The 18,777-nt window shown below is 43.6% G+C and overlaps 1 protein-coding gene across 2 annotated transcripts in view; it reads left to right on the top strand.

Moving 5' to 3' along the window:
* The first annotated feature begins 4,241 nt into the window (after window positions 1–4,241).
* The window catches only part of PARP4 (poly(ADP-ribose) polymerase family member 4), a 94,232-nt gene continuing 79,696 nt past the window's right edge, over window positions 4,242–18,777 (top strand). Inside the window, exons 1-5 of one of the 2 annotated variants that reach the window (XM_034936467.3) lie at window positions 4,242–5,698; window positions 11,760–12,083; window positions 14,363–14,495; window positions 16,313–16,514; window positions 17,786–17,852. In XM_034936467.3, the coding sequence (XP_034792358.3) occupies window positions 14,364–14,495; window positions 16,313–16,514; window positions 17,786–17,852 (401 nt within the window). In that variant the 5' untranslated portion in view covers window positions 4,242–5,698; window positions 11,760–12,083; window position 14,363. The remainder of the gene's footprint in view (window positions 5,699–11,759; window positions 12,084–14,362; window positions 14,496–16,312; window positions 16,515–17,785; window positions 17,853–18,777) is intronic. The other variant, XM_014347394.5, reaches the window with a different exon arrangement.

The following is an 18,777-nucleotide window of genomic DNA, read 5'->3' as shown; positions in this document are numbered from 1 at the left end:
GAGCAAAACTCTGTCTCAAAAAAAAAAAAAAAAAACAAAGCCACAGGGGACAAACACACACACACACACACACACACACACACACACACACACAGAGAGAGAGAGAGAGAGCATGAGAGCGAGAGCTGGCAGGGCAGCACATGCCTATAGTCCAGCTACTTGGGAGGCTGAGGGGGGAGGACTGCTTATGCCCAGGAGTTTGAGTCCAGCCTGAGCAACACAGCAAGACTCCATCTCTGAAAAAAGAATTTTAAACAAAAAACATAGAAAGGCCTTCTCTTATCTTAGAACAACTTAGTAACACTCTGAGTTAAGTACAGAAGAGAGGAACACAATTAACTCACTTGTAAGATGGTTATGGTTTTCTTCTTTTGAATCCTTTTTTTCCACAGGTGCTTCTTGATACCGTGCAACAGAAAATAAATTAGGAGAAGCACTTTTTGAAGTTAAGACAAAATCTCCATGGGCAGTTCTACAGAAGTTGCTTTGCTTATGGGATAAAATGTAGGAAGTGTATGTTTCTTCCTGAGTTAGGTCCAGGTAGACGTATGATAGGAAGCAGCGTGTGGCTCTCTATCCAGTGGTGGCATTTCCTGGAGATCTGTGCTTCTGGCTCTGATCATCAGGCAGTAAATTCAAACCTTGCAATTAAGAAAAGCAACAAAGCTGATGACTTCCTTCAACATTTTCTCTTTTATCCCCAGTAGTGACTCCACCCCACAAAGGCTTCTCCACAGTGACAAAAGTATTTTTTCCCTTTATTAGGAAGTGATGTTTAACAAAATCATGAAATATTTATTTATTTCTTTATTTATCATTTATTTATCTTTTTGAGACAGAGTCTTGCTGTCGCCGAGGCTGGAGTGCAGTGGTGCAATCTCAGCTCACTGCAACCTCCACCTCTTGGGTTCAAGCTATTCTCATGCCTCAGCCTCCTGAGTAGCTGGGATTAAAGGCATGCACCACCATGCCCGGGTAATTTTTTGTATTTTTAGTAGAGATGCGGTTTCACCATGTTGCCCAGGGTGGTCTCGAACTCCTGAGCCCAGGCAATCTGCCCGCCTCGGCCTCCCGAAGTGTTAGGATTATAGGCATGAGCCACCATGCCCGGCCAAAATCATGAAATTTTTTAAATTCCAAAGTGACCTTCACATAGATTTAAGTAACAGTATATTTAGATGCTGCTTCTGTGCAGACAGTGTGGGCACAGCAGAACTGCAGCTGCCTAACTCCTATTCCACGTGTGGGAACATACAGGAGTCAACTCTGCAGCCCTGCAATCAGCACATTAGACCTGGAGCACCCACACAGACAGTGATGCGAGTGATCTGAGCTGTTCCCTAGTTACCAAAACCCGCCCTTTAGATTATCCTTAAAATTTTGGTATCATTGGTTGATGGAATGAATACAGGCTGACTTTTCCTTCTGGCATGATCTCAGCTCACTGCAACCACCACCTCCCCAGTTCAAGTGATTCTCCTGCCTCAGCCACCTGAGTAGCTGGGACTACAGATGTGCGCCACCATGCCCAGCTAGTTTTTGTATTTTTAGTAGAGATGGGGTTTTACCATGTTGGCTAGGCTGGTGTCAAACTCCTGACCTCCAGTGATCCACCGCCTCAGCCTCCCAAAGTGCTGGGATTACAAGCATGAGCCACCACACCCGGCCAAGAGTTCACAACTTTTCATTGTTGGTCTGATGGTAGCAAGTGTCCACTCTATCCAGAGAGGACATGTCAGGTGCAGTGGCTCACACCTGTAATCCCAGCACTTTGAAACACTGAAGTGGATCATTCACGCCCAGAAGTTTGAATGTTAGCCAGGCATGGTGGCATGCACCTGTAGCCCTAGCTACTTGGGAGGCTGAGGCAGGAGGATCACTTGAGCCCAGGAGTTTAAGGTTATGATCACACCACTAGACTGCAGCCTGGGTGACAGAGTGAAACCCCCAACTCTTAAAAAGAAAAAAGAGAGAACATAAGTGCTAGCCTGGCCAAGGGATGATCCCCAAGCCCATGTCTTCCAGGCCAGAAAGGGGAATTCTAACAGGTTGGGAAGATGCACTGAGAGATGCATGTGTCTGGCCTCTAGGCAAACCCAAGAAAACCCACATCCTGCTTCACCTGCAGGAAGAGTGAAGGAGTTCTTCACCAAGGCCTGAAACCTCAGATTTCCAGAATTACTTCAGTAAAGAAGTTTCTAACAACAACCTTGGGTGCTGAGAGACATTTTTTAAATCTTGGCAGTTTGATATAGGTAAATCTATTGCTGGTGCATTGGACTTACAACAAAACATCCTGGAAACCTAATGAGTCTATACAGCAAAGGGATTATCACATCCACTACATTCTAGAATGCCTGACCGATGATGAATGATGTTGAATAAATAGTAAAGGATTTCTAGCTTGAATCTTTATTGTAATAAGAGCAGAACAATACCATAATAGTTGTCACACCTGTATTTTTGCTTTCTTCAAAAATAGCAATAATTATATAGTAGTTGGATGGTTCTTCAAGCATTCTATAGGTTTTTATTACACATTTTTTTTAGATGGGATGACTCTATCACCCAGGCTGCAGGGCAGTGGCACAATTACAACTCACTGTAGCCTCAACCTCCAGGTCTCAAGTGTTCCTCCTGCCTCAGCCTCCTAGGTAGCTGAGATGACAGGCACATGCCACCATACCTGGCTAATTTTTGCATTTTTTGTAGAGATGGGTTTTCACCATGTTGCCCAGGCTGGTCTTGAACTCCTGGGCTCAAGCAGCCTCCCAAAGTGCCAGGATTACAGGCATAAGTCACCGTGCCCGGCCTATCATTTCTTGGAGGAGAGTTTTGACAGATATAGAATTCATGGTTGCCGGTTTGTTTGTTTTCTTTCAGCACTTTATATCATCCCACTGCCTTCTGGCTCCCATGGTAATAGATTGGCTGTTAATCTTATGCAAGTTCCTTTGTATGTAGTGATCATTTCTGTCTAGCTGCTTTTAAGCTTCTCTCTGTCTTTGGCTTTCAACAGTTTGATTATTAATATAACTCCATTGTGGACTTTTTGAGTTTATCATACTTGAAGTTCATGGAGCTTCTCTGAAGTATTACATTATGTATTTTAACAAATTGGGGACTTTGGAGCCACTGTTTCTTCAGATACTCTTCCTGCCACCTTCACCCTCATCTTTCTTTCTGGGACCCCCTTTATGCATATGCTGATACACTTGATGGTGTCCACAAATCTTTTGGACTTTGATCTTCATTCTTCTACTTTCTGCTCCTCAGACTTAATAATTTCAATAGTTTTATCTTCGAGTTTCCTCATTCCTTCTCTTACCTGCTCAAATCTACTCTGGAGCATCACTTGTGAATTTTTCATTTAAGTTATTGTATTTTTTTCTTTTTCTTTTCTTTTCTTCTTTTTTTTTTTTTTTTTTTTTTTTTGAGACAAGATATTGCTCTGTCACCCAGGCTGGAGTGCAGGAGTGTGATCTTAGCTCACTGCAGCCATGAACTCCTTGGCTCAAGTGATCCTCCTGCCTTAGCCTCCTGAGTAGCTAGGGCCACAGGCATGCACCACCATGCCCGGTTAATTTTGTAATTTTTTTGTAGAGAGGGGATCTCCCTATGTTGCTAAGGCAAACTCTTGGCCTCAAGCGATCCTCCCGCCTTTGCCTCCCAAGACACTAGGATTACAGGCATGAACCACCATGCCTGGTCCTATTGTACTTTTTAACTACACAATTTCTTTTTGGTTCTTTTCAGTTCCAAAATTTGTTTGGTTCCTTTTATAATTTCTATCTCTTTATTAATATTCCTTATTTGTTTTTTAAATAATTTCAACTTTTATTTTAGATTCAGAGGGTACATGTGCAGGTTTGTTACCTACATATAATTCGTGGTGCTGAGGTTTGGGATATGATTGAGCCCCTCACCCAGGTACTGAGCATAGTACCCAATAGTTTTTCAACCCTTGCCCCTCCCCCTCCCTCCCTGTCTAGTAGTCCCCAGTGTCTATTGTTGCCATCTTTATATCCACGAGTACCCAGTGTTTAGCTCCCACTTACAAATTAGAACATGTGGTATTTGGTTTTCTGTTCCTTCATTAATTCACTTAGGACAATGGCCTCCAGTTGCATTCACGTTGCTGTGAAGGACATGATTCCATTCATTCTTTTTATGGCTTTGTAGTATTCCATGGTGCAAATGTACCACATTTTCTTTATCCAGTCCATTGTCGATGAGCACCTAAGTTCATTCCATGTCTTTCCTATTGTGAAGCGTGCTGTGACGAACATACTAGTGCATGTGTCTTTTTGGTAGAATGAGTTCTCTTGTTTTGAATGTGTACCCAGTAATGGGATAGCTGGGTTGAATAGCAGTTCTGTTTTCAGCACTTTGAGAAAGCTTCAAACTGTTTTCCACAGTGGTTCAACTAATTTACATTCCTACTGACAGTGTATAAGCATTTCCTTTTCAATAAAGCCTTGCCAGCATCTGTTGTTCCTTGACTTTTTAATAATAACCATTCTGACCGGTGTAAGATGGTATCTCACTGCAGTTTTAATTTGCACTTTTCTGATAATTAGTTATGCTGGGCTTTTTTTCATGCTTGTTGACCATTTGCACATCTTCTATTGCATATTCTTTATTTATTGAGACTTTGTTCTCCTGGTTGTTTCTTTCAGTTATTTTTCTATGTTTCCTTTCACTTTTTGTCCATGTTTAAGACAGTTTATTTGAAGTATTTGTCTAATAATTCCTATGTCTGTGCTTCCTCAGCTCAGGGACAATTTCTGTTCATTTCTTTTTTCCTTTGAATTGGCCATTTTTTCGCCTTTTTTTTTTTTTTTTTGCATGCCTCATAATTTTTTGTTGAAGATTGGACATTTTGAGCATTATGATGTGGTAACTCTAGGAATCAGTCTCTCTCCTCCCCCAGAATCTCTTGTTGTTTCTTAGACAACCGTATAGAGTAGGTTGTAATGATGAAACTTGGTAAATTACCTTGTCCCCAGCCCCCTTGGTAATAAATTGTGGAGTCAGGATTCAACCCCATACCCTTTCCACTGTATTCTCTACTCTATCCTTTCTATTCTCATTTTATTCAGTATCCTAAAAATCTGAATCTTCCCCATTGCTTTATTCCCATTTCAGTGAATCTCAGATCTGTATCTCCAGCCCCCTGCCTCTCTTGAATGGCAGATAAATATATTTCCAACTAGTTACAAACACTGTCACGAATTTCAAACGCAGGAAGGCTTAAAGTAAATGTATTATCTCACTCTCCTGTTTCCACGAACTTTCCCGAAATTTTCTTCTTTCCCGGCCTTGTGAATCCCTTCCATTTCTCAGTTAAAGGACAGCACCATCCACCCACCTCTCTCAAAGCCGAGCTTTGTATTAATCCTCATTGACCAAATCCCTCCTGAAATATGAAACTGAAAGCCCTGAACCCTCCGGCTGATCTTGGAAGAGAAACCCCGCCAGAGGCCGGGGACCGCTTCCCACCTGGCGGACCCGATTCCGGGCGCGTTCCGGCTATCGTCCCTGCTTGGGACGCTGCGCCCGCCTGGTGCGGGGCGGGGTTCCGGCGCAGTGGCGCCCGCCCAGCCCCGGGGGCAGGGAGAGCCTAGATTACGGAAGTACCGCGAGCGAGGAGCGCGGAATCGGGGAGCGTCCGGAGCTAGCTGGATCCTCTAGGCAGGTGCGTGGGCGCTGCGGGGTGGGGGGCTGCCAAAGGTCCCTGTAGTCCTAGCCAGGAAGTGGCCCGCGTACTACTTTTCCGCCAGTGGCTGCACCCTTGCCCTGCGCGGCGTTGGCGCTGTGGGCCTGACGGCGCTGCTAGGCTCGGGAGTGGACTAGCTAGTGCAGCCAGCGCCCTCGGGGAGGGATATTGCGGTCGTTCCACTCTGCCCCGCGGCGCAGCCCTGGTGACGAGAAACCGGGTGCGGTGGGGGGCGCCCACCGGAGCCGACAGTCACACCAAGTCTCCGCACCCCGTGCGGTGCGGTTCGCAGTAGAATGCGTTGTTTCTTGTTTCCAGTATGCCAAACGGCCTTCTTTCCTAAAGTTAGGTTTCGAATTGTGCAAAAAGTAAGGTGGTTTGGTGAGTAATCAGGAAGTACTATCTGACCTCGTGAGTCATTGGGAACACCGTGATAGAAACAATGTGTTTGTTGAGGTCCAAAGTTGAAAACCTCTAACTCAGTTAAGTAATTCCTGCTAGGAGGGCCGAATGGTTCACCCAGGGATGGAGTTGGTAGATCACAGGTTCTAGAAAACTAAGGCGCTGCTAAATATTCAAGCCCAAGCACTTTCAATTCTGGAGTGCTGAATGACAATTATATGACAATATCCAAGCATAGTGCTATGATAAAGGGGAAGTTCGCTCTGAGATGTGCGTGTTGCAGACTCATTACATCTGACTTTATCATTTATTAAGTAAACATTAGGTCTTGTTTGTGTGCGTAGAGCTACTGTATATCATGTAGGAGTGAAATAAAAGTAGTACCTTTGTTGTTTAAGGGTTTAATAAACCCATTAGAGAGGTGCATTACTGATGCCATTTGAGTCCAAAATGCAAATAGTGTCAGAAGGCTTTTCTGTGATCCTGGGCTTTAATGGATACGTGAGAGTTTTTAGTAAGCAAGCTTTTATTGAATGCCCACTGTATATCAAAAGTGATCTTAGCGTGTGGTGACTCACACACTTCGGAAGGCGGAGGCTGTAGAATCAAGACTGCCCACAAAGGGACTCCTCAGGGTTTTCCGAGAGGAGGAAATGCCAGTGGTAAAGACGAAGACCTGTGAAGCAGGAAGCCACTTGATTCCACCTACACCAATGGTTTATGGAGCAGCCAAGAGTTTGTGAGGAGGCGCGCTGAGGGTTTCTTAGGAATCGGGGCTGTTCCCTCCTGTCTTTGGGTGGAAGACACTCTGTGAATGTTATTTGGGGAAGAAGCTGGGAAGGGGGACAGGCTGGAGTGACTGTGCAGATTTGCCTTAGAGAATAACCAGCCCCTAGCCCAGTGTCCGCCACATCTCATATGTACGTAATCAGCGCTGATGAAAACATGAACTAACTCTGTGTTTAGAGAACACTTTGAAACAAGGAAGAACTGGTGGCGCATGTCGGTTAGGCGCTGTTAACCCAGAAGAGGGCTGGCATTTTACAGAGACTAGAGATGAATCTGGAAAGAGAGAAGTCAAGACCTGACTTGAGATTTCACGAAACCCAAAGTGCGCCTTTCCATACCTCCCACGTAGCCGCAGGTGCTAAGAACAGACCGCAGATTTATGTTTAAAATGTTTTTACTCTGGGCCGGGCGTGGCAGCTCACACCTGTAACCCCAGCACTCTGGGAGGCTGAGGCAGGAGGATCGCTTGAGCCCAGGAGTTTGTGACCAGCCTTGGCAACATAGTAAGACCCTGTCTCTACCAAAATTAGCTGGGCATGGTGGTGCAGGCCTGTGGTCCCAGCTACTAAGGAGGCCGGGGTGAAAGGATTGCTGGGAGGGAGGTCGAGGTTGCAGTGAGCTGTGACAGTGACCACACCACTGCACTCCAGCTTGGGAGACAGAGCCAGACCCTGTCTCAAATAAAATAAAATGTTTATACTTTGATTTCACAACTGTGTGTATGTACTTAATGCCACTGAACTGTACACTTAAAATGGTTAAGATGGTAAATTTTATCTTCTGCATATTTTACCACAATGTTTAAAAGGCTAAAAAATGTTTATACTCCTTGATTCAGTAATTCCATTTCTGGCCATCAACTCTAGGGAAACTATGACAGAGATGTGGCAAAAAAATATATGTACGAGCATTTTAATTAAAGTGTATTTCTAATAGTGAACACTTTTAAGTAACCAAGTATCTGATGACTTGGGGAAGGATGAAATAAACGCAAAGTTTATGTAACCACTAAAAACACCTTCAAAGAATATTTAGTGACATGGGGAGGATATCACTAAAAGCTAAATAAGCTGTGAAAGTGAAAGTCCTATTTAAAAAGTAAAGAGCAACTGGCTATAACATTAAATATAGAATATTAATAATTTAGAAAATACAATGATACAAGAAAGAATAATACCAAAAAAATTCAAATATCAACAGTGGGGGCTAGGTGTGGTGGCTTATGCCTGTAATCCTAGCACTTTGGGAGGCAGAGGTGGGCAGATCACTTGAGCTCAGGAATTCGAGACCAGCCTGGCCAACATGGTGAAACCCCGTCTCTACTAAAAATACAAAAATTAGCTGGGCGTGGTGGTGCGTGCCTGTAGTCCCAGCTACTTGGAGGCTGAGGCACGAGAATTACTTGAACCTGGGAGGCAGAAGGTTGCAGTGAGCTGAGATCGTGCCACTGCACTCCAGTCTGGGTGACAGAGCGAGACTGGCTCAAAAAACAAACAAATAAAAATCAACAGTGGGGTTATTTCTGGATGGAGGGATCAGGTGCTTTTTTAAAAATTATTGACCCATAATATGTATGTAACTATTATGTATCCAAAAAATACTATTTAAAAAATGTATTGGGGTACAATTTACATACATTAAATTCATTCATTTTAATTGTACAATTTAATAATTTTTCTTTTTCTTTTTTTTTTTTTTTTTTTTTGAGATAGGGTCTCTTGTCACCCAGGCTGGAGTGCAGTGGCATGATCACAGCTCACTGCAGCCTTGACCTCCCAGGCTCAAGTGATCCTCCCACCTAAGTCTCCTGAGTAGCTGGGACCATAGGCATGTACCACCTTGCCCAGCTAAGTTTTGTATTTTTTGTAGAGATAAAGTTTCGCCATGTTGGCCAGGCTGCTCTCAAACTCCTGGGCTCAAGCGATTTGCTCCACTTGGTCTCCCAAAGTGCTAGGGTTACAGGCATGAGCCATATTGCCTGGCCCAATTCAATAATTTTTAATAATTTACCAAGTTGTGCACCATCACTGCAGTCTAGTTTTGAGCATTTCCATCATTTTAGGTGCTTTTTATTTTTTCTTCTTAGTGATTAACTTTTAACACAAAAAAATTGTTCAAACTTTGATTCAGTAATTCTAGTTAAGTATTATTTTCTAAGATGATTGTTGGAGATGGAAACAAGGATTTGCACATAAGGATGTTCATCATAGCTTTTTATGATACCAAAAATCAGAAATGATTTAATTTTCCAACAATAATTCATTTATGGTCCATATCTGATAGTCTCTATTAAAAATGTTTTCCAATAATATTTAATGACAAAATGCTAAAGATGCTGACTGATAACAGCGGGATAGGTAGTGTGATTTCAGTTTTGATAAAAAATACAGTCTGTGGCTGGGTGCGGTGACTCATGCCTGTAATCCCAGCACTTAGGGAGGCCAAGGTGTGCAGATCACTTAAGGTTGGGAGTTCGAGACCAGCCTGGCCAACATGGTGAAACCCCATCTCTACTAAAAATACAAAAAGTAGCCAGGCATGGTGGCAGGCACCTATAATCCCAGCTACTCGGGAGGCTGATGCAGGAGAATCGTTTGAACCCGGGAGGCGGAGGGTGCCGTGAGCCGAGGTCTCACCACTGTACTTCCGCCTAAGTGACAAAAGCGAGACTGTCTCAAAAAACGAAGTGTTATAATAGACCTAGAAAAAAGCCCAGAAGAAAAATGCAAAACAAGATGCTAACATAGCCCTAGGTTTTGAGATTTTTTTGTTTTGTTCTTTTTTTTTCTGTTATACAATTCTGTATTTTTCAAATTTTCAACAGTGACCATGAGTCACTTTTCCAGGAAACACGTTTTAAACAGGTCAGAGGATTTAACACATCCAGGACCCATCTGAAGGTGGACTTGAGCAGCCACTCCATGTCAGCCAACCTTGGTCGGCATAAGTGGGGGTGCAATTATCACATAGAGGCTGTCCTGGAAATTATTAAAGAGTCATTAAAGGCTTTTAGTGTTTTTTTGTGTGTTGTTTTTAATTGTCAGAGATTACGACTAGCATAGATTAACCTAAATAGTGTGGTGTAATCTCTTTTATGGTACCCCTCATTTCATCCCTCCTATCTATGCACAGATGCTAATTGAATGTGAGAGGCAGTCAACAAATGAAACTTTTACATGCTAATGTTATGGAAAGGCAGAATTACATCAAGAGACTTCAGTTTAACCGGACCTCAAAAGAAAGATTAAAAAATATGAATCCCTAATGTGTTCATTCATTGTGTCCTGGATGGGGGATACAGCATGGGGTGAGGAAGGGCTGGGGGTCCCAGAGATAAGAACTATAATATATAACAGCATGTGTCAAGACTTGGAGGACCAAGCTGTGGGTTTCTTCCTCCTTTAGAAAAAGCCAGTGTGGCCAGGAGGGAATGAGATAGCTGTTGGCCTTGAACCATGATAAGCAATTTGTATTTTATTTGAAATGTAATTTAAAAACAACAAGTTTCCTGAAGCTGCAGTGTGGAGAGGAGATTGAACACAGGCGCAACAGGAGTGGGAGCCAGTCAGGATGCGAGGGCATGGGCCAGGGTGGCAGCAGGAGGGATAAGTTCTATATATTGGGGCTATATCGGGGGCTGTGATGGAAGAGATACAGCTGGCAGAAGGAGATGGGGGTGCAGGGAGTCAAGAATAGCACCCAGTGGTTGTCTCCAGCCAAGAGGGAGAGGGAGGCCTAGGCTGGGGACGTCGCACCTCTGTGGTGCCAAGGAGACCCAGAGGTGAGGTGTCAGGGAGGCAGTGGCATTGTGTCCTCAACTGAGAGCCCAGGGAATGGGTACCACCATCCAACACACACAGGGCAAAGGTACTGAAAGGGGACAGCGTGCTGGCAGCCCTTGCAGCCCTCGCTGGCTCTCGGCGCCCACTCTGGCTGCGCTTGAGGAGCCCTTCAGCCCGCCGCTGCACTGTGGGAGCCCCTTTCTGAGCTGGCGAGGCCGCAGCCGGCTCCTTCAGCTTGCAGGCGCAGGACGGAACCCGGGCTGTGCGCGGCGCTTGCGGGCCAGCGCAAGTTCTGGTTGGGCGTGGGCTGGGCGGTCCCCGCACTCTGAGCAGCCCGCTGGCCCCACCGGCCCCGGACAGTGAGGGGCTTAGTGCCTGGGCCAGCAGCAGCGGAGGGTGTGCCGGGTACCCCAGCAGTGCCGGCCCACCAGCGCTGTGCTAGATTTCTCGCGGAGCCTTAGCTGCCTCCCCGCGGGGCAGGGCTCGGGACGTGCAGCCCGCCATGTCTGAGCTCTCCCGCCGCAGTTGGCTCCTGCGCAGCACGAGCGTCCCCCAGGAGCGCGGCCAGCGCCCGGTCCCATCGACCACCCAAGGGCTGAGGAGTGCAGGTGCAAGGCACGGGACTGGCAGGCAGCTCCACCTGCGGCCCTGGCATGGGATCCACTGGGTGAAGCCAGCTGGGCTCCTGAGTCTAGTGGGGACTTGGAGAACTTTATGTCTAGCTAAGGGATTGTCAATACACCAATCAGCACTTGTGTCTAGCTCAAGGTTTGTAAACACACCAATCAACACCCTGTGTCTAGCTCAAGGTTTGTAAATGTACCAATCAGTGCTCTGTGTCTAGCTAATCTAGTGGGGACCTGGAGAACTTGTGTCTAGCTCAGGGATTGTGAACACCAATCAGCACCCTGTCAAAGCAGTCCAATCAGCGTTCTGTAAAATGAACCAATCAGCAGGATGTGGGTGGGGCCACATAAGGGAATAAAAGCAGGCTGCCCGAGCTAGCAGTGGAAACCTGTTCGGGTCCTCTTCCACGCTGTGAAAGCTTTGTTTTTCACTCCTTGCAGTAAATTTTGTTGCTGCTCACTGTTTGGGTCCGCACTGCCTTTAAATCGCGGAGGTCTGCAGCTTCACTCCTGAAGCCAGCGACACCACAAACCCACCGGTAGGAGTAAACAACTCCGGACAAACTCTGGATGCGCCGCCTTAAAGAACTGTAACGCTCACTGCGAGGGTCTGCGGCTTCATTCTTGATGTCAGTGAGACCAAGGAAGGAACAAACTCCGGACGCGCCGACTTTAAGAACTGTAGCACTCACCACGAGGGTCCAGGCGGCTTCGTTTTTGAAGTCAGTGAGACCAAGAACCCACAAATTCCAGACACAGCACTAGGTAGGGCGGGGCCTCTGGCCTGTAGGAGTGGGAGGTAAAAGGGCAGGCAGAGTAAAGGAGAAATGGCGGAGCCCAATCGCGGTGCAGGGCGGTGGGCTTTCAGCAACTCAGCTTAGTCCCAAGACGCGTGGGCCGCGGCAGAGAACCTGACCTGCCTGCCCAAACTAACAAGACCTGGAACCGCGATCCTCAAACTAATACAGGACTTGGGAACTGTTGTCGCCAAATGGCAGCTTACTTTGGGGGGAGCCTGTTAGACGTGACTCCTTGTTTTTAAAAATTGACAAATACCAGTCTGGGCAACATAGCGAAACCCTGTCTTTACTAAAAATGAAAAAAATTAGCCGGGCGTGGTGGCGCGGGCCTGTAATCCCAGATACTTGGGAGGCTGAGGCAGGAGAATTGCTTGAACCCAGCGTTAGCACAAACTGCAACATTTTGTAAGCTGCCCGCTATTTTGCAGACTTTGGGCAAAGTGAAACATTTCTGGGGGGTTTAGGCGGTGAGAAACATCCTTCCTAACCACCTGACCGCAAGGCCAACAGAGGCTTATCTGAAGAAACTTCCCTCTCATGTCTTCTTGGGCAAACGTCCAAGGAACACCATGATGACATCCACCTGAATAAGGACCAGAACCCTTATTCGGGGTTACAAATCAATACAAATCATGGGAACATCTTATCGATATCTTGCAGGGCAACAAGCCATACTGCCCAGACCCCTCCCGCCCATACCTATAAGTACCCTTAGCCTGTAAGACTTAGCAGTGGGCTGTGGCATTAGGCTGGTCCCCTACTTCTGTAGGTTTTGTGCTGCACATAAAGCCGCATTTGCTGTCAAGCTCGCGCTCTCTCTAGCTCTGTCTCCTCTCTCTTTCTCCTCTGTGTGTGTGTGTGTGTGTGTGTGTGTCTTTCTTTAACCCTCACCTTCCCTTCCCGGAAGGCAGAGATTGCAGTGGGCAGAGATTACAGTGAGCTGAGATCTGCTACTGCACTCCAGCCTGGGCGACAGAGTGAGACCCTGACTCAAAAAAAAAAAAAAAAAAAAAAAAAAAAGCGGGGGTGTGCCAGGTGCGGTGGCTCATGCCTGTAATCCCACAATTTTGGGAGGCCAAGGTGGGCAGATCACTTGAGGTCAGGAGTTCAAGACCAGCCTGGCCAACATGGTAAAACCCCCGACTCTACTAAAAATACAAAAGTTAGCCAGGTGTCGTGGTGGGCGCCTGTAATCTCAGCTACTTGGGAGACCGAGGCAGGAGAATCAATTGAATCCAGGAGGTGGAGGTTGCAGTAAGCCAAAATTGCACTAGTGCACTCCAGCGTGGGTGACAGAGCAAGATTGTCTCAAAAAAAAAATTTTACAAAATGGAAATTAAACACAATTTTTCACCATGTATTAATTTATTGTTAAATACACATTTCGATGCAAAATTGAGAATGCGTTGTACAGTAAATTAATTAAATTAACCCAGGCTGGGTGTGGTGGCTCACACCTGTAATCACAGCACTTTGGGAGGCTGGGTTTGAGCCCAGCCTGGTCAACATGGTGAAACCTTGTCTCTACTAAAAATATAAAAATTAGCCACGTGTGGTGGTGCGCGCATGTAGTCCCAGCTACTCGGGAGGCTGAGGCAGGAGGAGGCTGAGGCAGGGGAATCGCTTGAACCAGGGAGGCGGAGGTTGCATTGAGCTGAGATTGCACCACTGCACTCCAGCTTGGGTGACAGAGTGAGATTCCGTCTCCAAAAAAAAAAAAGAACCTAAATGCAGAATATATATGTGTATACACACACATACATATTCCATTTAAACATAGTTGTATATTTTTATTATCAGTTCAGTTTTTCCCCAGAATGGCCTAATAGAAGTCCACATAAAGAGTCTTTTTGAATGCATAGAATTATATATTAAAGAAACCCATGGTTTCACTATCAAATGTTAATTTCTAATTTAGAAATAAATGGTTCCATGTTCTGGAGTCACACACTTGATCTGTAACTTAAATCTGTCATGTTTTTATTAAGATGTATATTATGAGCCTGTACAAAGGGATTTTTGGTGTTGTAATATCAACCATAAAAGCTAGAAACGATTCTTAAACCAACACACATATTGCAAGCTAGGATATTATTCAATTTTTGCAATGTTCTATTGATAACATGATTACAATATCTTTCTTAAGATAATGCCCAATTTTCCCACAGTTTGCTTGTATAATAATTCTAAATTCACTGTCATATTGACTTAAGAGAGGGTCCTTAAAAACTTTTTTTCCTACAGGATGGTGATGGGAATCTTTGCAAATTGTATCTTCTGTTTGAAAGTGAAGTACTTACCTCAGCAGCAGAAGAAAAAGCTACAAACTGACATTAAGGAAAATGGCGGAAAGTTTTCCTTTTCGTTAAATCCTCAGGTATTTCCAAGTGTCATAAACTACAGTGTGATAAAACATCGCGCATTCAGGGAACAGGGTCATGGTTAGAAGAGGAAGCAGAGATTAGCAGCAGGAGAGAGTGAGTGAGCTACTCGAAGTTCATCAGGAGAGACTGACATGGCCCATTGGGAGGCTGGGCTCCTAGAGGCAGAGGTGGCCCAGCCCTGTCCCCTCCCTGTTCCCTGAACTGCAGGACAATCCTACATGTCCTGTGAAGCAGGATATTACTAGAGCACAGCCAAATATGAAAATAGAATTTCAGACCAGCCATATCTATTCTTGAAGGAGAAAAGTCATAGTGCACAGGATTTGCAAAAAGCGCACTGTCGTCACTCACCAGTATGTCAACGCTGGGGTGATATACTGGTAAGCCAGGTTCCTGGGGGCAGAAAGAAATACATGCAGTGCAGACTCATCTTCGCAGTGTAGCTTGTGCTGTTTGTTTTGTTCATTTAAAGGCTGCAGGAATTTACCTTCTGCCTCTTGAACTTGTAAGCCTGGCAGTTCAGAATAATAGGATTTTACAGCTGGATGAAATCTTAGAAATAATTCAGTTTAACCTCCTCTTTTTTAAACCACCTCACTGTAAGAAGTAAAAATAGAAATCCAAAGGCTCTAGGTGCCAGACTGGCCTGCCCCTGTCCTCTGCTGTTCCCTCTGTTGACGAATTGATGAGCTGACTCAGCCTGCCCCTCCCTGGACCTCAGCCCTGGGGCTTGGCCATTGTGAGCCTCATCTGTTCTGTGAAGCGTGTTCAACTCCAGCTGAATACCAGAAATGCAATGTCCCTGTTTACTTCCAATTCAGGTAGAATTGTATATACTTCCCTTATACAGCTTCCCACACTGAGCTGTCTCACCATCTCTGGACAGATGAGTAATTCGTGCCCGCTCTCCCTTCTCAGTTTGTCTTCTGTGTGAACTGCCAACATGGTCTCTCCTTTTTAGAAAGTCACATACTGTGAGTGCAACTTTGTGGAAGTCAATGTACATAAACATGTGAAATGTGCATCCCAGCTACTGTAGATAATGAGGCAGCTGTATATGTAATGATGAGGAACAATCACCAAGATAATTTCAGTGGAAAAGCCAGCATGGAAGAGGCTGAGGAGCACGCTGCCATGTGTCTACGCATAGTGTAGCTCTAGCAGGATTCGCGAGGAGCAAGTGACAGCACGTGCCTCTGCAGAGAGGAACTGGGGAAAACAGTGGGGATGAAGTTAACACGTCATCATTTTATTTTTTAGATATTCTACAATGTGAATTTACTATTTATTAAAAAATAAATAAAATTATAAGCGGGCATGTTGGCTCATGCCTGTAAACCCAGCTGAGATGGGAGAATCACTTGAGGCTGAGAGTTCAAGACCAGCCTGGTCAACATAGCAAGACCCTATCTCTACAAAAAAACAAGATTTTCTAAAATTACAAATCAAAATAAATAATGAATAACCTTTGAACCTCCCTTTCCACTACTAAGAAAATAATTGAACAAGTGCACAAGGATGTGTACATGAGGATAGTCATCACAGCGTTGTTTACAATAATGAAAATTTAGAAACAACCTCTAGGGTTAATCAATTATGGTGCATTCATATCCATAGTCTTTAAAAACAGTTGATTTTTAAAATGTTTATGTAACTAGAAACTGTGATATTTATAGAGGTTTTTAGAAATTTGAGAAAGATTATCACAAACTACCTTAATACTTTTTAAGGGTGAAAATTACAGATACAAATTACTTATTTAAATGTTGTTTTTCCTGATGCATAATGGATTGACTCTTTTTTTCCTTAGTGCACACATATAATCTTAGATAATGCTGATGTTCTGAGTCAGTACCAACTCAATTCTATCCAAAAGAACCACGTTCATATTGCAAACCCAGATTTTATATGGAAATCTATCAGAGAAAAGAGACTCTTGGATGTAAAGAATTATGATCCTTATAAGCCCCTGGACATCACACCACCTCCTGATCAGAAGGCGAGCAGTCCTGGTAGGTATTTCATAGCAAGCATTTAATGTATCATAGGTGCCATAGTACACACTTGGGTTTGTCAAAGATATCATAGACAGAGAATTGTCCAGAAATACTAAAAAAAAAATTAGACTTCTTACTACCTCAGAAAATGGACAGAAAAATAACAAAGGACAAAAGACTACTTTAGCAATAGAAACAGATTTCTTGATATCTAGCCTAGTAGGGTCAGATTCAAAATGGCCACAAAACACTGATCATCTCAGAAAACCTGATTGTGCTTTTAACTAGGGGGAGGGGAAAGCCTTTGTGTTAAACAGTGATTACTACAACCTAATGACTGGAAATTTGATGACCAGCATTTTGCTGAAGAAATTCTTTCCAAACAAAAGATTGTCTCCCCAAAAGAAACATATTTTCTTTATAAGCCAAGATTTTATTTTGGAAACTGGCCAAGAAGAAAGCCTTTGGACATGAAAAATGCACTCTTCCTGAGTCATATCAAAAATCACACAGTTCTGATAAATATTAACTCACGGTAAGCACATGGTATGTGTTAGATACCGTAATGACTTGGCAGGGTGGAGCCTCCTTAGACAATAGTCCAGAAATGCTGCTGCAGTCCCAGCACATGTCCCAGCAAATGATAGTTACAACAGAAATAGACAAAATAGTAGACTCATTTCACATTGAAAATATACTGTATGACAGCCAGCATAATTTATTCAGATTCCAAATTACTACAAATACACTGATGATCCTTGGCATCTTGACAGTATAATTAAAACTGGAAAGAAGTCCTCACATTGAGTTATTCCTATATATCACAGTGCTCTAGATAGTGTTGCTGTTTCTCTGTACAGAAAGTATGAAGCAAAAGCTCATGCAGAGCCCTTGACTTTCCCTCCTCTAAGCTAGAACATCTCCAGCTCCTTCGCTCGTGATATGCCGACTCTCAGGAACTCATTCTGATCCTGTGCATTTTGTACTCTTCAAGAAGAAAGTGCCAATTGAAAATTGTATGGCTATCAATGAGTTTCAGATAATAACAGATGAGAATTCTCCTGATATGCCTATTAAAATAGAATTAGAGTATGTTCTCCCTATCTTATAAGGTTATACCTTCCTCTTATACCTTCCTCTTTTCCCACTGGGTTTTCCTTTGATCACCAAAATTATAACTAATTTAAGGATATATTTATGAATCTTAACAATTCCAGCACTTAGGTTAACTAATTATAATAAGTCTTTGGGCAGTAAACAAGTGTGCTGTTTGCTTTTAATTCCAGAAGTGAAAACAGAAGGTCTATGCCCGGACAGTGCCACAGAGGAGGAAGACACTGTGGAACTCACTGAGTAATTTACTTCTTTCTGATTCCTGGGACTCTACAGAGTTTGTAAAATCTTGTGTAAACCTCAAGCACAGTATTAAAATTCTATTTGTAGACTTTTTCTTATTTTAATTTATTTTGCGTATCTAACTCAAGTGATTTTTTATTTGAGTCTTTTTCTTCAACTAGTATAGTGATCATTATTTTAAATTCTCAGTATTAAATGAGATTGGGTGCAATTATTAAATTGATTTTTAAAAAGAAAACCAGTGGGTTTTTTAAAATTCTTTAAAAAAAACCAAACACCTATTTTCATCCTATTACTTTCCTGAGCAGCCTTTAGAGTAAAGACAGTTTGTTACTTTTGCCTGATATTTTCAAAAACAGAAATAACAACAGCCTTCCTCAAATGGAGTATGGGAGTCTAAAGTTCTATATGGTTTCTTAAAGCATACCCAAAACATCGGGTTAATTAGGCATCACATTCAATCTTGTTGTATTTGTTAATAATAGTGTTTAAAGAGAAGAAAATCCAAAATGAAAAGTACAGATTATGAGAAGTCTGACTCCTTTATTTTAGAGAGGAATGGACTGTGGTCTGGAGAGGAGTGACATAGCTTCTAAGAGTCAGATCCAAAGCAAACACAAGTAGCCCATCCCCAGAGTGTGCGGCCCACTTCTTTCTGCCTCGGCCTCTGCCGCGTGGAGACCATCTTCTAGTGCAGACGCTAGCTACAGTACTGAGTATCTGAGCTGGAGATTATGCAGAGGAGGCATCCAGCTCATTTCAAATGATCTTTTAACAATTTCTGGAACAGCTAAGGAGGCCTTAGGGACTTACCATGTGGACTTACCATGTATTTTGTAAGGAATCTATCATGTATTTTGTAAAGATGTACAAGAAAAAATTTATGAAATTCTGTTTAGCCTAAAATCCATTTAATGTTAAA

This window comes from Pan paniscus, chromosome 14 (assembly GCF_029289425.2).
Source record: "Pan paniscus chromosome 14, NHGRI_mPanPan1-v2.0_pri, whole genome shotgun sequence".
Lineage (NCBI taxonomy): Eukaryota > Metazoa > Chordata > Mammalia > Primates > Hominidae > Pan > Pan paniscus.
This window is presented reverse-complemented; position numbering and strand designations above follow the sequence as displayed.